Here is a 25,115-nt window from a genome sequence, read left to right as displayed (position 1 = left end):
ACCACCAATTTGTCTTTTAAAACTGAATTACAACTCAGTTTTGAGTTCTGTACTTATTTTCTGATGACAAGTTGAAACTTTTTAATGATGGTTCAGTATAAAAGAAAAAGAAAGAAAGAAAGGAAGTAAACAGCCCTAAGAACAGACAGGCACAATAATCAGAGTCCTGCTGGTTCACAAATACAGTAATCCCATAAAAATACTAAACTGAAAATTTATATGCGGAGTACCTGGTGCTGACCCGTGTAGGCCGAGTTTGCGGCTTCAGTCTCTGAGTTCATGTGCGCCTTGTTCTGTTGACCCAGAGGGCCTTGTTCTCCTGGTGTCCTCCATCCCCTCTGGCTCTTACCCTCTTCCTACCTCGTCCTCAGCGAGATTCCCTGAGGAATTCTCTGAGGGCAGGGATTTAATGGAGACATCCAATGTAGACTCTCTCTCCATGGAATGTCTGGCTGTGTGTCTCTGCATCTGTTCCCATCTGCTGATGGAGGAAGCTTCTGTGATGATGACTGGATAAGGCACTGATCCATGTGTATAGCAGGATATCATTAGGAGTTATTTTATTGATATATATATATCTCAAAAAAAAGTGTTTGGTTTTATCCTAGGTCTCTGGGCTATCTAGTCTGTGGTTTCTAGTCACCCAGGCAGTATTATGGATTGGTTCCATTTTGTGGAATGGGCCTTACGTCAAATCAGACATTAGTTGGCTATTTCTACAGGTTCTGTGCCGCCATTTTCCTAGCCTATCTTGCAGATAGGTGAAAGCTTTTGTGGCTGGGTTGGTATCTACACTTCTCTTCTGGTAGCCTGCACAGTACCTTCCCACACCAGACACACTGAAACATAGGGGTGAACGGCCCGCCACCAGCTCCACTTTCCCGTGTCCAGTGAGTTGTGGGGTGTTGTCCTGGGCACTGCGACCCTGTTCTCAGTTTGTCTTAGCGTTGTCCTAGCAACAGTCTGGTTGTTTGGGGACTTCCATGGGACCTCACTGGCCAACAACTCAATTGATTGCAACACAGTCCCTGTACTGGAAGCCTTATTTGGTGACAAGAGATGGCCAGTTGGGATTCCATATCCCTTATTTCCTTATCAGGATTGCCTTCGTATATTCTTAGGATGTTTCCACTACGCTAGTTTAACAATAACACCCTGTAATGCCCCTCAATTCCAGCTGTCTCTCCCTCCCTCAACCCTATTCCCCCATCCTACCTGATGCTCCCATTCTTGTCCCCAAGCCCCCAGTCCACCTGTAAAATCTATACCGTTTCCCCCTCCCAGGGAAATCCGCGTGTCCTCTTAAGTTTGAAGCTTGAGTTACAGGGTGTTTACTTTGGGCTATGACGTGCTTCACTCATGTAGACATTCAAGACTCTACCTTCATACATTTGACATTATCCATAGTATATCTGTATGTTTGAGTGTATATGCTGACATGTTGTTATCATTTAATTTGTTATGTCTTGATAGTAGATGTAGAAATGCCCTTCATTCTTGTCTCTCTTCTGGTAGTGAGCTCACAATCCACAGTGTGTGGTGTTTAAATATAACCCTGTGCACCTGAAGACTCAGTTTGCAAAATCTATAGTCTGGCTTTTGCCAACTGAGACAATAAGTGAAGATTGAGTAAGTTTTTTGACTTTAGTGAAAGTATATAGTCTTACTAAAGTTAATGAGTAGACCATCAGGAAGCCACTAGATATTTTTCTTTTCAAGAACATATATCAAGAATAGTTACATTACATAGTTTGAAGACTGTAGAAGCACAGTAAAGAGTAATCCAGCCGGCTGGAATGAGGCTGTCCATCATGACATCCCTGGGTACTAGCATCAAGTCAAGTCTAGAAAACCAGCTTCAGACTGGAAGACCAAACATAGAGGACCCCTGAACCACGGTGGAGTCTGAGCCTTGTGCCTTGCACACGTTTAGTTCTACAAAGTGCTAGGTTATCCTTGTTCCCGGTCAGTGAGACTGGATGGCAGCCCTTGGAGTCACTGGGAGGGCAGAATCACCAGGCTCCCTGTGTGCTGTCTTGTCCGTGTCAAGCATGTTTGCACTAATATTCAACACGCGCCCCACACACTGTTGCGCCATCTTGAATCCAGAAAACTTCATTCATCAGAATTCTCAAAGTCCAGACCAATATAAAACCTCTTTGATGACTCCCTTATCTTTTCAAGAACCTCAGAAATATTACATCGTGACGACCTTAGGAATTTTCTCCAATTGTAATTGTAGTGGTGTGGAAAGGTGGATGGGGAACAATGTGAAACCTGATGTGAATTTGAAACTCAGCCTTCTGGACTCATCTGAAAAGGTGTCCCTGTGCATAATATACCACACTACCAAAGCATGTGTCATAACTTTGAATGGTTAGTCATAATTGTATCATTTTATTGTAACGTGTCCTCACTCACTTTCCTAGAAAGCAAATTTAGATTTTTTTTAAAAAAATTATTTTCAAATTCATTGTTCATTTAACAAATGAAATTGAATGTCAACGGGGTGCTTTGGTGGGTGGGAATTAGCTGAGAGTAGGTTTTTGCCTGTAAGAGGATCCTCATGAAAATACGGCTGGACTGAAATCATATGGGTTCATAGGAACGTGTGCCAGGTGTGGCTGACCACCTCTGAGATCCCAGTGCACGTGTGCAGATGCTGCGTTTGAGGTCAGTTCAGGCTACATAATGAATTCCAGTCCAGTCTGGCTGAAGTTTAAACATGTAAGGGAGAGGAAATCAGAAGTACTTATTGATTTCAAATTTGGAGTAGAGTAGGACTTTTGCATGTGATAGGAAGGATATCGGTGACCCTGAACATAACAGAATGGGGTCGGAACTATGAGAATAGTTTGAGCAAAATTAACTACAGTTTTGTTAATTACATTGTGTATTTTTAAGGTATACTATCCGAAAATTTATTATAGTCTTGCAGTATTTGACACAGCATTTTAAGTAGGAGTATTAAGTAGAATTATCTTTATCCATATAAAGATGTATACACCTAATGTATATATGTGAGAAAAAGTTGTCAACTTTAGGTCTGGATTTTCGTATTAATTTTCAACTCATGATATTTTACAGCAGATATTCAATACTAGAAGAATTATTTTGGACAAATCAACGATCCAAAGAATCATCTCTTCCATTTTCAAATGTTCTTACCAGCAACATTTGTAGCAGCGCGATTATCATCTACTGTGATGTGATCAGTTTGCTCTGTGGATTTTATTGTTCTGCAGTAGCAGATCACGTATCAACCAGATACATCTGCTATGTGTGTTCTCATGGATACACAAATGCTAAGCTGCCACACAAAACCAGAATCGTGAAAAAGAACTTTCAGAATGTCTTAAGAAAGTATTTCATATTTTCTCTAGGTTTTCTGGTTGGGTTTTCTCATTCTTAGTCACAAATGGCAGAGAACCGTTCCAAGTCTAGTTCAATAATGACATTTCCAACTGCGTCATAATGCGACATTTGGTAAAAGGCGGATTAGAAGAGCCAAATGTGTCACCCGTGATGAGGAAAATGAGACTGCAGTAATTAGTGTGCCATCTTCAAATATGAAATTAGTCTTCAGGTTCAGCACAGTAACACCGAGCCTCCGTGCCTGCAGACTCTGTGCGGAGTGCTCTACAGGCATCCTGTTCCGTCCCAAGCTCTCAGTAGGAAGATATTAGTCATTCCCATCATATACAGAGAAAGAACAAGTTTCTGGAAAGCCTAGGCTATCTGGTCATGGTCCAATAGAGAGTGAGTAGAGAAGCTGGGGCTGAGAATAGGTCCTCATAGGGACAGGCCCATCACCCAGGCTCTGTAGGTGAGAAAAATCGACGATTATTGAGGCCTGTTATCAAACAGCTAAGAATGAACAGAGCAGCGAGCAAGTGCAGGACTTTCCAATGTCAGGGGCTGTTTCTTAGACTGAGGTCAGCAGTTTGGACATGTCCTTTGTCATAACAGAACTGAGAAAGTAAGTTCTTTCTGGTTACTAATTGGCAGGGGCAGACTTTAAGGACAAAGTTGAGTACCAGAAATTAGTGGGAAAGGTAATTGCAGTGTCTTCTACTTAATCCATTTAGAACATCACTCCTAAGCAGAGTGTGTCTTGAGAAAGTAGTTTTTTTTTTTTTTTTTTTTTTTTTTTTCCTCTTCCAGTGTCCGCAGCCAGAACCTCGCTGCGTCCCTTAACAAGATCTGCAGCCCCACTCAGTGGCCCAGAATTAATCCATTCGGTTCTCTAAAATCAGTTAAACTCAAAACAAATCTGAGCCATAAAATATGCTTTGCATTGTACAAATAAAATTTTTAAAACTGAGTATCAGTGGCAGGCAGGGTTTTTCCATGTTGTCTGTCAGAATCACTGTGATACACTTCATTTTGGTGTGCTTGCCTTTGGAGTACTTACCCATGACATCCCAATTTGTGGCAATGAATGCTTATTAATTATATTTTTTAAACTCTTTGTTTGAGAATTCAGCAGAGGACAGGTGAAGCAACGGTCCACTGTTAAAATCCCTGTTGTAGGAGATAACCATTTATAAGTCAATGAGAGGCAGATACGCGGAGGGCACTATTAATTGTAAACACTAAACAATAATGTTTGGACATTAACTTGAATCTACATTTTCTTGAAGCTTCTTGTGTATGGTTGGTGGAGAAGTAGATTGTGCAACTATGTTGTTGGGTTGTGTGTGCAAGGTGGCATCTGTGACATTCCACCAAGGACACCCGAGTATATACCACCTTCTGCCCTTACCATGTCTTGCTTGGAAATATGACCCTGTTTGTCTTCTGAACAGATGTTTTAGCCACTCCTGTGGAGAGAGGCATCAGCCAAGTTCCATTTGTTTACAGCCATATATAATAACACAAGGGTGAAATTTTATGAAAGCGACTCATTCTAATTTGTATACCTTTACACGTTATATTAATTATGAATCCGTTACTTAAACAAAATGTAAGTTAATAAGTTAAACTACCGCTCATTGATGGTTTATTCGTTCCATATAGTATCATCGGGTAGATGCTCTCTTTAATTACAAGAAAGCTAAGCCTTAAATTCTGTACAGGCCCTGTGTCATAGGTGTTAACGCTCAAACGCTAGATAACAAATTGCCTTCCCTCACAATGTCCCTTCCTGATCTGCACAGAAATGTTATGAATGATGCATCCCAGTCTTCAAAGACCGGTAGTTACTGTTTTCATCTAATGCCTGAGAATCTGAACGATCTCCATAAATAATGAAGCCGTTCATTGTGTTCGAGGATTCTGCCTTCTTCACCGATATGATTTTCCCCTCATTTGAAAGAGTATTTAATTGCATTGCCCGTCCTCTTTAATATTTAATAATAATTTTATTAGCTGTATAGGATGAGAGGGACAAGATCTGTGGTATCTACTGCTGGTCATCAATTTTTTCTCATCATGACTTAATGAATATTATAATTACAAGGAAAGGCAGAAATATAAATTAGCTGGGTAGTTGGCTGGGACTTGCAAGCTTAGTAGTTTCAGCTAGGCAGACCCAGCATATGCAAAACACCCAGTGGTACTTCAGAGGCCCTGGTACAGATTTCCTCACACCTTCATAATCGTCTGTGCTTCAAATAAAGGGCACGGGCCATGAGTATGGATTTGAAGACGGTCCGTCACAGCTCCTCCTGCTCCCCAGCAGAGGAGTGAACGACTTACAAAACGTAGTCTTAGTGGGTCTATGTTCCTTGATCTCAGTAGTGTTGTGACAAATTTTCATTTTCACCCCTTAAAGAGTTCGATAATACTTTCCTGTCTGCAAAGGCACATGCATGGGTTGTTTTGAGTGGGAGCCTGCCCATGCCTGTAGTTGTGATAGTACTGCTTGTTTAAGTAGCAACTATCACCTGAGCTTTCCCAAGCGCTTTTGAGGACATTTTGTTAGGCCCATGGAAAGTTACTTGTAGTTACCACACATTTCATACCTCTGTGAAGCCGAACCAGGGCCTGGGGAGAAGGTAATTTTGTCTTTAGCTTTCTAGATGTGTACATATATGAAGCAATTGCTAAATTTTCAGTGCGTTTGTTCAGAAACGAAAAGAGATATTGTTGCATTATTGTTGCGTTTAATGTGCTCTTAAGCCTGTTTTAAAACAGATCATTTTTAACCCCCTCCAGCAACTGCTTCGAGAACGACAGCAGATGGCCAGCCGTCCCTTTGCTTCTGTTGATGTAGCTCTGGACGTAAGAGCGGAACAGACAGACTTTCTACGAGGGCCATTAGAGGTAGGAACAGGGGCACTGAGGGGACCGGTGTGATTTGCATATTTATATTGCCTCTCTAATCTGCATCTGCTTGTGAAGCCACACGGAGTCTGATTATCTGGAGTTGACAAGATCCAGCCACATATGTTATGGTATTTTCAAGGCACATAGTTTTAATGGCATGACACGAGCTGTAGCAAAATCCACCGGAGAGTCTATTAGCCGAGGCAAGAGTGACAGACGGCTCACCTGGCAGCCTTTGCCTGACAGATAGGAGCTGAAGGAATTTAAGGTGTAGTTAACAGTGGAAGACGTCGGATGCCATATTTAGTCCTCGGAGTATCCTGAACAATTCACATCCATCTTTATTAGCAAAATATTACTGTGTAAGGTGTGTGGAGATGAGCTGCATTTTAATTGCATAGTTTAGCTTTTTAAAGTTGAGTGTAGAATATTCTGGATATTTTCATTTGTGGGCCATGACGATTGTCACATAGCTTTGTTTCGTGCAGAAATAAGAGAGAAATGAGTTTTTTTTTTAAAGGGGGGTTGTGCACATTTGAGTGTGATGTTGGATTCTGACATAAAGTGAAATCATAACCATCAAAAGGAAAAACTCAGACTGTGAGGGATGGCTGTCCCAAGCTACTCAGGGCATTCTAGTCTAGTCATATGCTTCCTACTTTATTTATGTACCGTGTATGCAATGTCTAAAAAAACTCCAGAGTTGATGACTTTTATTCTACCTCTTAGAAATGCCACTATTTTACTAATTATGTTATTATCTGATATTTTTTTCCCTAAGGAAAGGAAGGAATTCAAAAATAGACTCATCCTGAAACCTAGGTACACATATATTTGATTTTGTCTGTAGGAACATAGTTTTGTTATTGTTAAAAAGTAAGTTCAAAGTATAACTCATGAATAAAATAGGAAACATTAGTTTTTGGATGAACTAAAATGTGTGTGTGTGTGTGAGAGAGAGAGAGAGAGAGAGAGAGAGAGAGAGAGAAAGACAAAGACAGAGAGAAAGAGAGAGAGCAGATTGTTGCTTCTGTATACTTGTCTCCTGCTGAAGGTTCATGGAAGATTAGAGCATTAAGGAACATATATATATCCCATTGTTTGAAGAGAAATTAGAAGGCAGAATGTATAAATTAAATGTATAGAAAACGCTCTAATTTTCAGTCCCCTGTTTCAGATAATGGGATCTAGAAACGTTAAAAACAAGGAGAAAATCCTAGACTGTTTAAACCTCTGTTCTCTGGTGTTGCATGCTCCAGTCATGGGAGAAGTAAATACAAGTGAATGTGTATGCAGGCCGTGTAGAAGGGGGGCGGGAGGAGGAAGCTGGGAAGGGGCGGGGCGGGGCGGGGCGTGTAGCTGCCTCACACCTGTCTTCAGTGGCTCCCCGACCGTGTGCCAGGTGCACGCGTGTTGGACATACAGCCTTCTAGGGGTGCCTCCTCCCACACATTTCTTTCCTCTACATTACGATTTTTCTTAACTTTTGTTGCATTTAAAAATGCCTATCTTCACGTCATGTATTTACACTCCTGGTTCACGTTCTTCGTTGAGGGCCCTCCGGCATCCCTGTATTTGGTATTTCTCTGCACCCTTCGTCGAGAGCCCTCCGGCATCCCTGTATTTGGTATTTCTCTGCACCCTTCGTCGAGATCCCTCCGGCATCCCTGTATTTGGTATTTCTCTGCACCCTTCTTTCATCCTTACTCCGTGTGCAAACGGGCTGTTAGCTTTCTGTTCTCCAGCCCGCTCCAAGCCTGCCTTTACTCGGGTGTTTACACTGAAACACAGCACTGTCCCACAAGGCCACAAGGTGGGCTCCAGCTGCTCAGGTGCCTGCCAGGGGGAGGGGCGGTGTGCAGGGCAGAGAGAAACCTTTATGTTTATTACACCACTTCTCCTCAGAAATTTAGCTGCAAGATATCACGGGGAAAAATAATTACATGCTACCTCCCATTTAGTAAGTCCATGTTATCCGGGACTGAGTTCTAATTATAGATGTATAGGGTATTTATTTCCTGCTGAGCTATAATTCATATAATACGCAGTGCACCCACTCACAGTATATAATCTATTGTTTTTAGTATAAACATGGAGTTGTGTTATCACTTCCCAGGTTAATTTATAGTATTTCCATTTGCACTCACCCACATCCTCCCCCCCGCCCCCAGACATCTTCTCTTGCCCTAGGCAACTGCTAACCCATTCCTGTCTTTATATGTTTGTTTTTCCTATTTGGAGCAATTTGTATAAACGGAATCATGCGATGCATGTTCTCTGACTCCCGACTTTCACGAAGCACTACAGTTTGGGCATCTGTCTCTGCCGTGGACTGTTAGTACGTAGTTCTGTTTTGTTACACGTTATGCTGTATTGTGTGCAGTCCAAGCTGCTTATTCGGCCCTCCTGCCTGAGCTTCCTGGGTGTCTAGAGTACAGGTGTGCACCACCGTGCCCAGCTCCCCTGCCTTTGTTAGTGGAGTTCCTCAGCTGACAGACTGTTTCTCTTTGGGAATAGTCCTGATGACACGTCATAGATATTATGGAAAATGCAGAGTTTACATTTGATAAGTCCAAGTTTGGAATCGCTGGGCTTTGATGTTTTGTAAACTGTTGAAAAGACTCTTTCTGTGTTGGAAGGCTTAGTTTGCCTTTTGAAAATCACTGATCTTAAATGGAGAGTTTCTTCCTGGGCCCTTCTCCTGATGTCTGCAGTGTGTTTGGAATCAGAAAAGGCAAGCCCTCCAACTCTGCTCTTTATGCAAACACCTTGGCTCTTCTTGTCCCTTGAAATTCCATGTAAACCATAGGATCAGGTTTCCTTTTCTGCTGAGGACATTGCAATTCGGGAGATATTTTGGGGGCTTACACTGGTTGGTTGCTCCTACTGTAAAAGTAAACATCTGAATTTCATGTTGTCTTGGCAGCTTGGTGCTAATTCCTCCCTTCAGAAAATGAGAGGTAGAAGTCGGCTTTTAAGATTATATTTCATTTCCTGTTTGCTCTGCTCTTTGTAATAATTGCCACTAATGAGAAACTTTTAAGCTTTGGTTTATTAATCATTATTGCAGAATACTGACAGCTGTTTCAAATCTCCCTTTTTAAATACACATAACAACACAATGTGGTTTATTGATTTGCTTACACGGCTAACTGTGAAACCTGGGCCCGTTGTGAAATCACATTAAAGGTTTTAGATAAATCTGGAAACCAAAGTGCTTAAAGTTATTAGGATAGGTTTTTCTTAAAGTTCAGTGTTAAAACCCAACGCAGTGCCACGGGTCAGTGGGCTATTGGTGTTATTAAGGAAATATTGATTATTTGTAATGTGGTTAGTTAAACAATGTGTTTGTATTAAATTAATTTGGCTCCTAGGTGCAGTCTTGAGAGTCACGTCAGTACGGTCAGGTGAAAACGTAAGGTAGAGTAGGAGATGATTATCTTTTATATCCTGCTGTTCAGCACAGCTGGGGTAACCGTGCATGACTGTCCATGAGCTCACACATTTTGGAAGTTACTTAAATAATGAATCTTTAGTGGACTTTAACAGTTCAAAACCCCTTTGGTTAAAAAACAAAATATATCCTATACATAATTACTGTAAACCAAGTATTAGTAAATTTGAATCACGATTTATATTATCAGGGAAATTAATATCTACCACTCAATCTAACGAATACGTCTAGAGCATGAATTTCCCTGTCAAGCAGTCTGTTACTGATCTCACAGGTAAAGGATTGTTTTGTGGTCGTCGTGTGATACGTGGGATATATTTGTTGTTTTTCTTCCACTTGTTGTCAAGTAACTGCGACTTCTGGTGTTAAAAGAAGTCCTATGACTGTACATGTCCAGTGATGTCAGTTACATGACACCTTAAATTTTCTTTTTTTAATAAATTCAATTTGGAAAAATGCCATCCAGTAAATATCCTAGAGCTTAAATCGATTGTTTAACCTCTCCCTGTGAAAAACAGACATCTCAGTGTGTCTCAGAAGTTCGGTGCGAATGTCTTCCTTTGTTGTCTTTAAGAACGGGAGAGATTTTTACAGTAGGTTTCGTGGAATGTTCCCTCTGTGCCAGGCACTGTCTGAGCAGTCCAGGAGTGTCAGGGAATACAGTGAAGAACCTGTCCCCATGGGGCCCATATTCCAACAGGAGAAAGTAATTTTTATTGCAGGGAGAGGTGTCAGTACAATGCCAGAGGGAAAAGCAGGAAGCTGCAGGTTGTGAGATTGGGCGTGCTCTGCGGGGTGGAGAGGCTCAGTGTGCACAGAGTTACAATCAGAACAGAAGAGATGATGCTAATTGTACATGGAGTTCGGTGGTGCCGTAACCCGTTTGTGGGCCTTCACTTGGATCCAGCCGACTTGCCGGTTCCTACCTGAGAGGGGTGGTGTGGATTGAGAAATGGCAGGTAAAGACAGTAAGAAAGACACAGACACAGGATGGAGTCAGAAGGGCAATCCAGTGAATACCGAACGCCCAAGTTTATTTTTCACCATTCTTAGATACCCCTGCCAAAAAGGGGCCATGGTATCATGTGTAAACAGACTTTCTTCCTTCTCCAAGCATTTGGTAACCACACCTTAATTTCTCGTGATCTGGCCTTGAATGTCTAGAGTAACCACACCTCAGACCAAGTCTGTTGTTGTTTGGATGAGACACCCAAGGCCAAGATCAAACACCCTACTATAGCAACGCCTTGGACCTTTAGGTTTTTTGACTCACTAAGGACAGTTTTGAACTCTTTGACCTTGAGGCAAGATGAAGCAAAGCCATCTTTATGGGCCCCGACAGTATGGAATATCACAACCAAAGATTTGTATTCCAGAGGCAGCGAGCAGTCATGGGAATCTGGTGTCAGGAGATGACTGTGTATCCTGCAGACCACTTAAAAACACTGATGCTCCAGTAATGAGAAAGCCGGTGTGGGCTCTGAGGCGAATGAGGTCTACTGCAAGCTTTTAGCCGACCTCTTCCTATTGTGGATGGAGAAGCTTGGAGGTGGCTGCCTCCCTGAAGTTCCCTGGGATGCAGACATTGAGACTTGGACCGTTTACTCCATCAGACTGAGGAATAATCTGGTCATGGGGGAAGAAAAAGGAAATGGAGGCAGCCAATGAACAACTCCATGGGGGAAAGGAAGGAGCCGGAACAAGTCATACCTCACACACCATAGTGCCTGCCATGGTGCGGTGGTGGCATCGGGGCCTGTCCATATCCGCAGCAGTTACCAAATGAAGGGTGCTCCGGGTGAGGAATGCTGGGCTGCAAACCAGCTCGGCCCTGCGTCTGACACGGAGGCCACATTCAGAATGTCTGAATGGCTGAGCAACAAAAGTCCTGCCATTTCAGTCTAAAGAAAATGGACTAATTGTGTGACTAGAGGGCCCCGGAAAGAAGGAATTCGGGTTGTCAACAGATTCATGAAACAAAACAAAACAAAACGCAGATTCACTAGTTGTTAACAAAGTGAAAATTAAAATTAATGAGATGTGATTTTTAATTAATGAGATATGACTTTTACCAAAAAGACTAAACAAATGTTACTGAGAATGTAGAGAAAGAGAACTTTTAAATGCCGTCTGTCAGAATTTAATGTAAATGAAATTAATACCGTTATCATGGGTAATTTCTGAGTGTTTGTTAAAACACGAAAAACAGATATTCTGTAGATCCCAGTGCGCTCCTTACGGCTGTGTAACCCGAAGGGACGCCTGCATTTCAGAAGCATCAGTGCCTCCATGTTTATCGTTGTTTATAAATCAACACGTGGGATCAACCTCGGAACATGTCAACAAATGAGTGTTGAGATGAGGTGTGGATGTGTGATAAGAATCCAGCCTTGAAAATGATATTCTACTATTTGTATCAAATTGAATGGAACTCAGATGCATTTTGTTAAATGAATGGAATTAGCAAGACACAGAAAAGCCAATATTTTTTCTTTTTTATGTGAAACGGTAAAAAGTTATTTAAAGTGTAGGATACTGGAATAGCTAGAAATGGAAGAATTGGAATTGGAAGATAGGGGGGCTTGGATTAACAGTCACCAAGCACAGTGTGACAGAGACAGATTGCTCACTATTGTCCATAGAACAAGGAGAGGAGCTTGAAGACTCCACATACAGCAGTGCTTGTATGATGAAGACATGGCAGACAGAGGGCGGCCAACCACTGCCTCGACGCCCAACATTTGAGTTTGATCCTTAAGACCCATATGGTAGGAAGGGAGGTCTGACTCTCCCAAGTTGTCCTTTGGCTCCCACTTGTGTGGGAAAAAAAAAAAAGCCTACTCCTTACATATGGCGCCCAATGTCCCAGCAGCCCCCAATCCCTCTCTTATGACAGAGAACAGATTCCATCTACTCAAAAAATTCCTCCTACAGTGTGGAACAGTAAGTTCAACTTCTAGCAAACCTTCTTATACTCATTCCAGATAATGTTTAATATATGGACATAAAGTAACATTGATTCACATAGATCTTCTACTACTGTGAGTGAAAAATTAATACTAGCATCAGTTAACAAAGGTTTGCCAGTAATAGCAATAGCCAGTGATCATATTTTTTAGTCTCTTGTCTGACATTTTATATTATCTTGAAGCGATTGTTGTGCTTCAATAGTTAACTGATTTTTTGTTTAAATGTTTTTATTAAGCTATCATTCCCTAACATTACATTTGTTTTCTTTAATGCATTTTATCAAGTTTTATGTGGTATTTTCTTAATTTATTTGCAGTTTTTCTTCCATTACACACATTAGTAGATCATTTCCTGGTTTATATACCCAATGTAATAACCGACTGTGAGAATTCCATAAAATTCTATTAAATCAAACGCGTACAGTTATGAAATGAAATATGAGATATTAGAAATGTAGCGCTAGATATTGTATCAGTATATGTAGAAGATAAGAAACTAATAATGTTAAATAAACATCATGTCTTCTCATACCATGCTTTCTCGAAAAATAAAGTATCCTGCCCCGGGACCCCACCCCCTACTTCTCGTTGTCCATGTGGTGAGCAACCTTGTCCACTGTGTGCTCTACCATGTACCCAGCCTCAGCTCAGGTGGTACAGCCATGGTCTGTCCCCTCTGAGAGCAGGAGGAGAAAACTTAAGCTCCTGTAAGATGCTTGCGGGGAACGTTCTTTCATGGGAGAGAACAGTCACTAACACGCATACTTTCATTTCACCCAGTGAACACAACTCTTATTTTTTAGGTTATAAAGCAATGACTGACTAAGTCAGGGGAAAACCAATAAGGAATATTAATCCAAGATGACAGCAGGATTTCTGTACGATACTGATTTTAGTACAGACAATTATGTTATGATGCATTTACCTAAGTATTTTTTAAAAAATAACAACTTGAGAGTCAGATATAGTGGTGACAACCTGAGTGATCAGAGAGTTGTAACCAGTAAATCCCTGTCTTTCAGTCCTTGATCCAGAAAGGCCAAGACCCTCTCTGAGCCCCACCCTACTATTTCCTGTCTGTCTATCTGTTCTCAGTCCTCCAAAACTTCTATGGTTAATTTTGGTCAGCTAGTAACTAGCTACATTCTCTGAATCAAAGCAAAATTTTATTGGCAGTCTTGTGAGTGTCAGAATGTGATTAAAATATCACACAATATTTGACCCTTTTTGACCAAATAAAAGGGAAATTTTTCAACACTGACACAGAAAAAGTATATGCAATAAGAATAATTATCAGGTAAGAATCACATTCACAATGTCCAGTCCGTTTGTATTTGACAAACTCAGAGAAAATACTCTATTATCTCTCCTATCTTGGTGAGTCAAATGCTTTCTACCTAATTCACTTTCTGTCCTAAATTGTGTCACCAACCCAAAGCTATCTGTCCTTGTCTGTCTATCACCCTTATACACTTTATACCTCTTTTTGTAACTTTCTTTTCTGAATGTGGTTGCAAGGAAAATTGTAAAACTATATCTAGTCTTCAATCTCCATCAGAGACCCAAGAAGGATAACTCGAATAAACAGGAAGCTCACAGCAAACAACTTCCACAACTATGGAAATGATAGAAACACCTGCCTGCTTGAAGTGTCCCCCAAGGTTACTCTGTAATGTTGGGGTATTCATCTTCAGTCTGAAGGCCTAAGCTATCACACTTTTCTGTGAAGCAGGAATTTTGAAGGACTGTCTCGCCTTGTCTTAGAAAAGTTCAGCAGATGCTTTCCTTCCTGTCCTATTTGTACAGTTTGGATGGCACACTGTCGGCATCTGAGGCAAGGACGGTTTATTGCCCAGTGACTAACTTTTGCAACAAAGAAAGGAAACTCCATATGGAGTTTCTTCAGTGCCCATCATCTTCTCTGAAGTAGACTGATACAGCCAGGAGCAGACACATCTGATTGTCATACAAAACCTTATGTTATTTAAATATCTTAAATGTCATATTCTGCAGGTGTCTAAAATGTGTCTGCTTGACCTTGAAAACATATGCAACATGATACCAGGTTTGATTGTGGGAAGTGACTGCTAACTTGCATTTCTTTATTATCCTAAATAGTTTGTAACAGTAACTTATAGGGACTAGAAATTTGCAGTACATTATTGACTGAGCTGCATAGGAACAACACCTTAAGCAAGAGTAGAGACATATGTACAGGCTGTTCTAACAAAAACAACCTTAAATTTGTATCAATACACAATAATCCATGCCAATTAGAAATATTTAAGATTATTAATTGCTTTTTTAGTGTAAGATTAGATTTAATAGACTACCCTTTTATCATGGCATCTCTATATCACCTTTTTCTTTTTCAAAACAAGATTCCAGAATCTAATTCCCTTTGTTCAGCTTTTTCCTGACCATGACCAATAACAACTCGTGACTAACCCCCATAAACAATGGCAAACATCCATAACCCACTGAATGACCAAAAAACACCCCACCCCACCTCTTGGGAATGCATACATCATGTTCTCTAGACTGCTTCTAGTGATCAGGGGGAGGCAATGGCTTCTCTAGGGGACTCTGAGAAGGTTAAGGTATTGGTCAGTCCTGGGAGAGCTGCATGTACTAAGTTCAGCAGTAACAATATAGTAAACAACTCTCTCTGCATATTGATAGTAACTATATTAAAAGGTTTTTGAAAATCTGAGAATAGCATAGAATTCTGACTTTTGAATGGAATCAAATGGGCTTTGAGCCATTTTATTTAAATTCCTGGCTTACAATCTCCCTTTTCTGGTTTATTTGCATCAGCACAGACTATAGGAGCTCCAAAAATTGGTGTAAGGAAGGATCCAATTAGTTCTCTTTATGAACTGAGATGTCTTGCTTTGGAGATATTTGTTGGCAATCACTCCCTAAAAAAAATTACTGCAAGCTCTTTGTTGATCTTCATTTTCTGCCATAATGAAGTAATTTCAGCATTGGGAAAAGGTACCACAATTCTTTCTGGGTCTGTTTCTGCTAACTGATGAAGTCTTACTTTTCTTTTTAGAACCAGTTCAGAAACCTTTCCTACATAGGTCTTTAATTTTTTACCCTGTTTGTGTGGTAAAAAAAATATCCATTCTAATTTTCCCTCTGCAAAAGAATTCCTGCAGGAGAATTGTAGTAAGGGAAATAACCAGGATACAATCAACCTCTGGGTCCAAGAGATCAACATGTGCCTCCTTTACATTACAGCCAGTTCTCCCTCAACTGACAGTTTCCTTGGACTCTTTAAGTCCTTATCACCTCGTAAGATTTTTAAGTAATTTACTTAGTTCTTGAGTTGTCAATCCAGCTGTGTGTCATAGCCAGTTAATATCTACCAACAATTTAGAAAATCATTAAGAGTCTGTAATTGATCTCTCTGTATTTGTAATATCTGTCATTGAATATTTTGTAAACCTATCTTATAGCCCAGGTCATTGATAAAATCTCCTTTTTGTGTTTTTTTTTCCAGAGCAATTTGTAACCCCACAAAGAAAATATTTTCTTTACTTCTTCAAACATTTTCTCTAAAGTATCTGCATCTGAATCAGCTAGTAAAATACCTTCCATATAATCATAAAATATAGGTTGAGGGAACTCTTCATGTATTAGTTCTAGTGGCTGTTGTACAAAATATTGATGCAAGGTAGGGCTGTTTAACGTCCCTTGTGGAAGAACTTCCCACTGGTATCTTTTACCAGGCAGGACTGTTTGTTCCTTAGAAGGATCAGTAGTTTTTGTACCTTGTTTATACACAACCTGAATGGTCAGTGACCGTTCTTGATAATGCCCTTTAGTATTTTTCTCAGACGCATACATTAATTTATGGTTTGTTTCTGAGATTGGAAGAATGTTCATCTGTGTTTTCCATTGCTGTAACAAATCACATCCCCATAAATTAATTGCAATGTCAGCCACATGTTGCTTTAATTTTCTTCTCTATGCTTCTGGTGCTACTCACTCGACCCATCTTGCAGTCTGTTTTTACCTGAGATAGCATTCCAATCTCTAGAACCTGAACATTTACCTCCTGAGGAGGCCAACTTAGATGCCCAGCTATTTCAATGTCATTTATTTGTATTTTGGCTTTAGACATTTACCAAATACTTGTTTTATTGTCTCACCTGAAATTTTTGTTTTCTCAAGTGAAGCTATCTGTCATCCAGCACAGACAGGCATTAAGTCTTTTAATTGCTCTGTGGAGATTTTCCCCGATACTTACAGGGAACCAAATTTGACATGGGGGCCTACAAGAGGCCTCCTCAGGCATTTCTCAGTGGCATTAGTTACATTGCCTCTCCCATGTTAATCTGCACTCATTAATTCAATGTTGGTCTTTGCCAAACCTTCTACACATTCCAGAAGACAGGGGTATTCTAATTGGATTGTCTCTAAGAAAACATTGTTCCTAGAAATGCCTTGCCTACAACCCCTTTTCAGATGATCTGCTTTACCTCAATTAAAACATTTAACATTTTGATTTTTCTTATAATGTTTAGAAATCACTTCTCCTATCCAAGTATCATCGTCAACATGAGATTCCCATATAAGCTGTAGTTCTGGTCCATTCATCTCTTGGTGCTGATCTTGCCTTTAATGGCCTAATTACCGTTTTTACATTCTGAGCCAACATTTTCAAAAGGCAAAGATTAGATAAATATTTGTCTAAATTCTGAACCTGATACTGTATTTAGAGCTGTAGTCAATTTTTGCCAAAATTGGTGAAAGCTTCTTTCAGGCCTTGTATAAATTTAGTAAACGACTCAGTTTCCTTTCCTCTCTCTTTAACCCTGTCCCAAGCATTCAAAACTGGTATATAGCCAAGGTTAGATTATCAAATGTAATCTGTCTTTGCAAATCAGCAAACTTGGCCTCACCATGAAGCTGTTTTGGGGAGATTTTCATACCTCTAGCCCTACTCCATTGTTCTATGACTCTAGCTTCCACGTCTCACCGTGTTTTCCACTATAACTGAGGACCGGCTTCCAATACTGCTGTCACTAAATCTTCCCAGTCCTGTGGAATAATTCTGTTTTGAGTGTCCCATGAATTTAATATCCTTTCTACAAAAGTTGAATGCATATCATAGGAAACTATTGCTTCCTTAAATCTCTTCAAATCTAACATTTCTATAGAATCCCATTTACCTTCTGAATAGCCTTGGGGATGCCTATCATCTTGTGCTCATTCTTGAATTATAACTGGATAATTAAGGTTGGTTTTCTAATAACCTTGGGCCACTCCTTGGGCAACAGTGTGATAGCTTCTGCCCTAAGAGCCTCTGTCTGTGCGAATATCTTTCCTAGTTTCATCAATATGTCTTTCTAAGGATTGTATCTTATCAATTTTTTTAAAATTTGGATCTGATATCAAACAACATTTTTAGGGCTAAAACACAAATTACCAAACTGATAATGATTATAATTGGCATTGTGTCAATCCCAGCTAAGTCGGTCACTTCATTTAACTGTTGCCTTCTCAAACCATCCTTCGTGGACCCTCCTTCCTCCCCCATCCCTTGCCTGTGGCACCCTTCAGCCGACTCACATCTTTAGAGTCTATTTCTCATAACACACATGTTTAATCATTTGTTATGCACCTTTTGTTTATAGCCTTTTCCACTTGGTCTGATGCTTCCAATTGAGATCTGTCCATGTTGCTGGCAATTCCGTTGTACAGTGTACCAAAATGTGTCCAGTTACCAGGCAATAGAATTCTGCATTATTTCTTGTCTGTAGCTACTATAGATAAAGCTGCCATGAATGTTTGCATTCTCATCTTTTAAGGAAGTAAATCTTTATTTCCAAGTATCATCGTCAACATGAGATCCCATATAAGCTGTATGTCTGATCTATTCATCTCTTGGTGCTGATCTTGCCTTTAATGGCAAGGAAGTAAGTCTTTATTTCTCTTGATTAACATCCTGTCAGCATTTCTGGGTGACATGTTAAACATATATTTAACAATTTTCCAAGGTGTGTTGGTGTTGGAGTCCTCCTCACCACTGGGCATGGCTGATCACTTCAGCCTTCTGCTGGGTGTGAGGAACGTTTATTGTTGCCCTTGGGTTTGAGGAGCCCTTTCTTCCTTTCCAATAGAGGTAATAGACCGCCATACAGCAGTACACACCCAATTGTGCTTTAAATGCAAAACGCTAAAGCATCTAACTTACAAAGGTAAACATGTCCATTTGGTCCCTAGTTTTGGAGAGTTGAAGTCTATGGACGGAGCAGTTGTTACTGAGTCAGCTTTTTGGTGACAGCAGTGGATGTCGGCATATCCTGGGTATTTGTGAGAACAAGTGGCCAGGTCCCCAAAAGGAACAGAGGGGAATGGATGGGCCCTAAATCAGCCCTCTTGGGAGAACTCACAGAGTTAAACCTGGACCAGCAAGAAGTCACAAGCAAGTTCTGTCTAGAGAGCTTGTCCCCTAGGTCCTAAGGTCCCAAGTCCCTAAGAGCCTCTTTTCCTAACAGCATCATGAACATCGATCTTTCTATACTCGGACCTTTGGGGTCTCTCCACTCCAACTATAGCAGAAACAGTCAGGGACCTGATATGTGCTTGTTCTTATAGGAGTCAAAAATTAACTTGGAAAAAAATCTTCACAAAGTAAATGGCTGCACTTTTCCAGCTGCCTATGAGGATCTCTTTAGTGAAATAACTCCATTTATTAAGAAATAAAATATTAATATCATATATTAATTTTTAAATTAAAAAGTGAGCATACATGGAAATAGAGACGTGAATTGCACCACTCAGTCCCCACAGTTCCAGATCCTTGACCAGTCTTGTTTTGTCATCAAATCATTGTATTTCATTTCAATCTTGGAGTTCTTGAGTTTTCATATTGAAATACTGAAAATAATTATTTTTAAACGTTTAGATTTAAACATGCAATTTCTAGTTGTGCTCTCTAAGATTTCTACAGCCTTCCAGTTTGACCTGTCTGCAAGTGACGCATTTGCTATGTCTATGATTCCATTCAGTGTACAGTGGGAAATCCAGCACCTGAATGTGAACTAGAGCTTATTACACAAGCTGGTTCACTTACCAGAAAACTGTGTGCATAGTTTCTTTGGTAGCACTGGGTAGACATTGAATTACGAGAATATTAGGTTTTGCTGAGTGGAAGTTGCCATTTAACGATATAAGCTAGTTGATTTTTTAATTCACTATATTTTTTAAATAGCACATTGACTATAATCTGTGAAGTACTTTCTTAATTCTTATTACAACACTGGTCTAATTTTTCTCACTGGGCAGCTCAATTCAAGTGCAGGACCAGTTTTAATTAAGAATAAAAAAAAAAGAAAAAAAGAAAGAAAGGAAGGAAGGAAGAAAGAAAGAAAAAGAAAACAAGGAACTTAATTTGGAATTTTGATTTTTGCTACCACAATCAAAAAGTCTACAAGCAATGTGAGCTTAGTGAGATGATAACCACATTAGGGGTTGCTGGTAATTGGGAGAGTAACCTTGACACATCTCAGTCCAACTCTGCCTATCTGTGGTTTATTATATCCCAGACAGTATCCATTACCCGGGATGTAGGGCTAAATTAACTTTAATGTTGCAGTCTTCACAAGGCATTCCATAGCTAGCAATAACATTAACATAATGCTGTTAAAATAAGAATTTCAATTATAAGGCAGATGAGAGTGTGAGAAAGATGACAGCCTTGATGAGAAACAGGAGTGGGTCCTTGCTATGATAAGGCAGTGTTGTAGACAAAAGAGGAAACAAAATACAGCCTCGGGCTTTTCCTGTTGTGTCTCCTCAGCCTCTGATGATAACAGCCTTGGGTTCAGGTCCATTTGTGTGCACGCTCCAGGCTGCTGCCAGGACGATGGTCCTGTCTCCTTTCATTTGCTGCAGGGACACCTTTGATTGTCATCTGTGTGCCCTACTCTCACAAGTATCTGAAACCCCACGTTCTTACTTTGTTAAGAAAGCTTGGCCTGGCTTGCAGGTAGGAAAACTGGGTCAGGAGCATCAGAGTTTACATGGACATAGGTTGAAATCAGTCGAAAGACCAATGAGCGCTCATTCGGAGAAGGGATGTTCACGAAGGCAAACGTGCAGTAAATGTGATCCGACTGCTCCAGCCTTCTTTGTGGTTCAGCATGCCTGGCCTTGTTTTCATTTATAGTTACATACAGACAGAGCTATCAGAACACCTTGGGCCAAGGATGTCAGAGGAGCAAAGCATTGCAACAGAGCGCTCTCTTAGTTCATCGTGGTGGCTATAACAGAGATCCCATGGGCAGGGTGCCTTGTAAACACAAGAATTATTTCCTGCCCATTCTGGAACAGGTAAACCCAGGAACAAGGAGATTTGTTGTCTATTTAGGGCCCCACTGCTTGACCGAAGGCTGGCGCCTGTCTTGTGTCCTCATCTCACACGGCACACTGGCTGCCCATGTCTCTTTTTGAGGACACTAATCTATCACCTTCCCAAGGCCACACTTCTGAACACTAACATAAACTAACCCACCGAGGGTGAGGTTTTCAAATAGTAACTTTTGTGGGAAAACAAAAAACAAACAAACAAACAAAAAACAACAACAACAAAAACTTCAGACCACAACCAGAGCATTCTGTCAGTTGTTAATATGAAGTCACTCCTGTGATATCTGTGTTTGGTACCCCTTTCCTGAAGCTTGTACAAGGTAGTGTTAGCATCTGTTTTCCTGATATGATGTCATACGCCCATACATGCATGCGCACATGCGTGTATGCACTCGCATGCATGCGCGCCCACACGTGCACACACACAGACACATGCGCACACACACAAACACACACACACACACCAAGGCAGCATCAGTGTGGGACACTTCCTTGCCTATCCTGAAGCTTTGAGATTGTTTTATAGAGTTAAGGAGGCCAAGAAACTGCCCTGTTTGTCACATCTATAATTCATTTGACTCACGTTAGTGATAGCTGCATTATTTTTATTTTTCAGCTAGGTTGTAAATTGTTAGGGGTTATAGTTTCTTCTTGTTTGATTTGGACTTTTCTGTCTCACATTTAACTAGAAACCTTTCTCATTTTCCCTTTTTTAAAGGACTGGGACCTAACATCTTCTCCTGGAGAACCTAAAAATCTACTCTGGTTTCATTCTGCCCGATATGGCACTGTTTGCGCAGCATTTGTATAATTAATATGAACACTATCCCTTAATTTCTTTATAAATACATTTCTCATAAAACATGTTATCCATATTGCTTGCTCTAGAGCGTGACCAATTTCATAGTCTTTACTGCAATGTGCAATATAATACCCGTAATGTTTGTGTTGTCTGCTCTTATATTTACTTAATCTATCATCAAAGGGAGCATGGCTGATGTCTTTAAGTGAGCCAATCGATTATGCAGCATTATGTTTAGCTTCCACAGGCAGCAATTTTCTTTCTCTCTTAGGAGCCTTAATTCTGGAAATGAGCACCCCATCTAGATTCAGAGTGTTCATTTATAAAGTGCAAATGCATTTTAGCTTATATAAACTATATAAAAACGGTAGATCTATAGAATAACCATAGAATGTATAAGGCATTTTATTAGTTTGTGATGGGTTTAATTATATTCACAACCAGATTGGTTTTAAATTGTAAATATTAAGGGGAAATTTTCAGTATGAGCCATAGAGCTCAGATATAAATTGATGTTTATTGTTTATTGTTTTCCAAAACAGAATGTTGTATGTTTTAGTAACATTACTTAGCAGATCTTCTCCCTTTTGTCTATTTCTGCGTATCATTTTGCGAGGTGTGTATGAATGTGTGTATGTCATGAGCCTGCGTGTGAGTGCAAGCGTGTATGTGCTGTGGTGTGCGGATGGAGGTCAGACGGCTAGCCTGGGTTTGAGTCTCCATCTTTTATAGTCTTTGTGACAAGATCTTTAGTTACCACCACCCTGTAGGCAAGCCTGAGGATTTCTGAGAATTCTCCTGCCTCTGTCTCCATCTCAGTGTAAGAATACTAGAATTAAGGATGCATGATACCCCGTGTGGTTTTATGTAGGTTCTGGGACCCAAACTCAGGGTTTCAATATATTTGTGCCATGAGTACATTGCCTCTTCAACCATCTCTACACCCCAGAGCTTCCTGTTTTCAAATGTAAAGCACAGTGGATTTCAACCACTGTGTCAGAATAACATCTTCTCTGTATTAGTTCCGTCTTCTTTTTCTCCTTCCTTGGTTATTAGAAACAATAACCTAAGAATTCCAAAGTAAAGAAAGCTCAGGGATTATCGCTAATGATCTTTTTTTTTTTTCTTGTCCATCCCTCTTTTTATTCTTTTAAATATACTTAGAAAGAGTTGCCATTTCCTGAACTTCTTTGGGTAGAATTTTTATATTATTTCATAAATAATATTCAGTCTATTATTAAGATAAGAAAAAGGGTAAAGGCGTTTATATTGTTAATATAACTGAACAGGAACCCCCACCTTTGAAAGCTGTGGGATTAAGTCTTGGTTTCTGGTGCCTATAGGTGCTCTCAACATCTGTAATTCCAGCTACAAACAGTGCCCTTTCCTGGCCTCTGCGGACACCGGCATTCATGTGGCATTCACAGGCAGATACACATATGTGAAAGTAAAATACGTCTTTATAACTTCTGTATTTTACTATGTTTTATCAACTCAGATGTAATTAATATTGCCTTCAAAATAGTTCTTCTAGCTTTCATGAAATCTTTTGTTGATGAGCAATTGGCTCATCTCATTGGCAGTCAGGTTTAGTTCTTACCAGTCTCTCAGACAATATCGTTATGGAAGTCAAAGCATAAGGAAAGGTAAAGTCAAGGCCAAGACTGTGACTCCATTACCTGTAATGTACGGAGCATTAAATTTGTAGCCCCAGGCCCAGGCTCCCTGTCCGTTTCTGAGTTTCCCCTCTCACAGCCTCAGACAATGATGGCAGCTTTCCAGAGCCCACACCTTCCTCTGTGAAGAAAGAAAAACTTTTGTACTTAACACACATCTTATTGGGTATTGCTGTCACACTTAATCCCACCTCAGCAAAGTATCTGAGTGGAGATGTGCTGCCAGCTGTTTGCACTTGTATTTTTTAAATATTGATTGTGAATATTCTTCATTGTGCATGGAACTGTGCACAGTGCTGGGCGCTGGTGAATGGGAGGGTATAAGACATCACCTCAGATTTGTATGGGGAAGGACAAGATAATGGAATACCTTAATTCCAGTAATCATTTTTAATTATCAGATTCGTAGTTAGATGCTTGTCACGTCTGAGCAGTTAGTATATAATAGTGTAGTTTAAATTGAGATATAGATCGCATTTTATATAGAAACATGGTAAATGAAAAAAATAGGCATATATGCATATCAATCTATAAGGAAACAATGGATTTGTTCTTTCTTGAAATTGTGTTGGAAAAGAAAATTTGAATCTGTTCCAAAAGATTATAAATAGATAGATTTTATAATATAAAGAGCTTTAAAACTAAAATTTTAAGAACAACCAAAAATGGTCAATAAAACAGACAATTCATTTAAGAAGCATAAAAAGCCTTTATACACAAAAAAAGAATTCAAATTCCCTCATAATAAAAATAATAATTATGATTAGCTGTCATTAAACTATTAAAAGTTTAAATATCACAGCCTATTTGCAATAAACAGACCAACACAGAGTTGCCTGGTTACAATCCCGTGCCTTCACATGGCCAAGGAGACTTGGCAGTTATGATTAAAATAAAGTGTACAAGGATTAGGAAATGCACTGGTTGCCCTGGTTACATTGGCAGAGTCAAGGGAGACAGGGCAGGGTCATGGAGAGGAGGGCGGAGTCTCAGCAGACAGGGCAGAGTCATGGAGAAGAGGGCGGGGTCTCGGGGGATAGGGTGGAGTCATGGAGAAGAGGGCGGAGTCTCGGGAGACAGGGTGGAGTCATGGAGAAGAGGGCGGAGTCTCAGCAGACAGGGCGGAGTCTTGGAGAAGAGGGCGGAGTCTCAGCAGATGGCAGGGTCATGGAGAAGAGGGCGGAGTCTCAGCAGACAGGGCGGAGCCCGAAAGGGGAGGGCAGGGCGAGGAGATTGCTGGCTTCTGGGAGGGAAAGCCTTGCCCAGGCCTGGGGAGACACACTGACATAAGGGCTCTTTCATTTGTCTGACTGAGACCCATTTTGAACTTTGGATTCCAGTTCTGTGTTTTGTTTTTCCCGCCTACTAAATTTTTGATAATACGTTTCTATAGCAATAGGCAATTAATATGATCATCTAAGAATACAGCTATAAGAAACAGATTTTCTGGTGTTGTTGGAGATGCAAAAGTATGCGTTACTGTTTATATATGAGCTGGCTCTCCCAGCACACAGACTCAGCTCTGCCACTGTCAGTCAGAAATGTACAAGGCAGGCACA

At 40.3% G+C, this 25,115-nt stretch overlaps 1 protein-coding gene across 2 annotated transcripts in view; it reads left to right on the top strand.

The window, feature by feature from the left end:
- Nucleotides 1-25,115, top strand: part of Atrnl1 (attractin like 1) — a 507,438-nt gene that overhangs the window by 313,062 nt on the left and 169,261 nt on the right. For both annotated transcript variants that reach the window (XM_051199717.1, XM_051199718.1), the window contains exon 27: nt 6,160-6,267. In XM_051199717.1, coding sequence (XP_051055674.1) covers nt 6,160-6,267 — 108 coding nt within the window. The remainder of the gene's footprint in view (nt 1-6,159; nt 6,268-25,115) is intronic.

Source organism: Phodopus roborovskii, unplaced genomic scaffold (assembly GCF_943737965.1).
Source record: "Phodopus roborovskii unplaced genomic scaffold, PHOROB, whole genome shotgun sequence".
NCBI classification, from domain to species: domain Eukaryota; kingdom Metazoa; phylum Chordata; class Mammalia; order Rodentia; family Cricetidae; genus Phodopus; species Phodopus roborovskii.
Note: the sequence above shows the minus strand (reverse complement) of the source record. Positions and strands in the feature narration are given on the sequence as shown.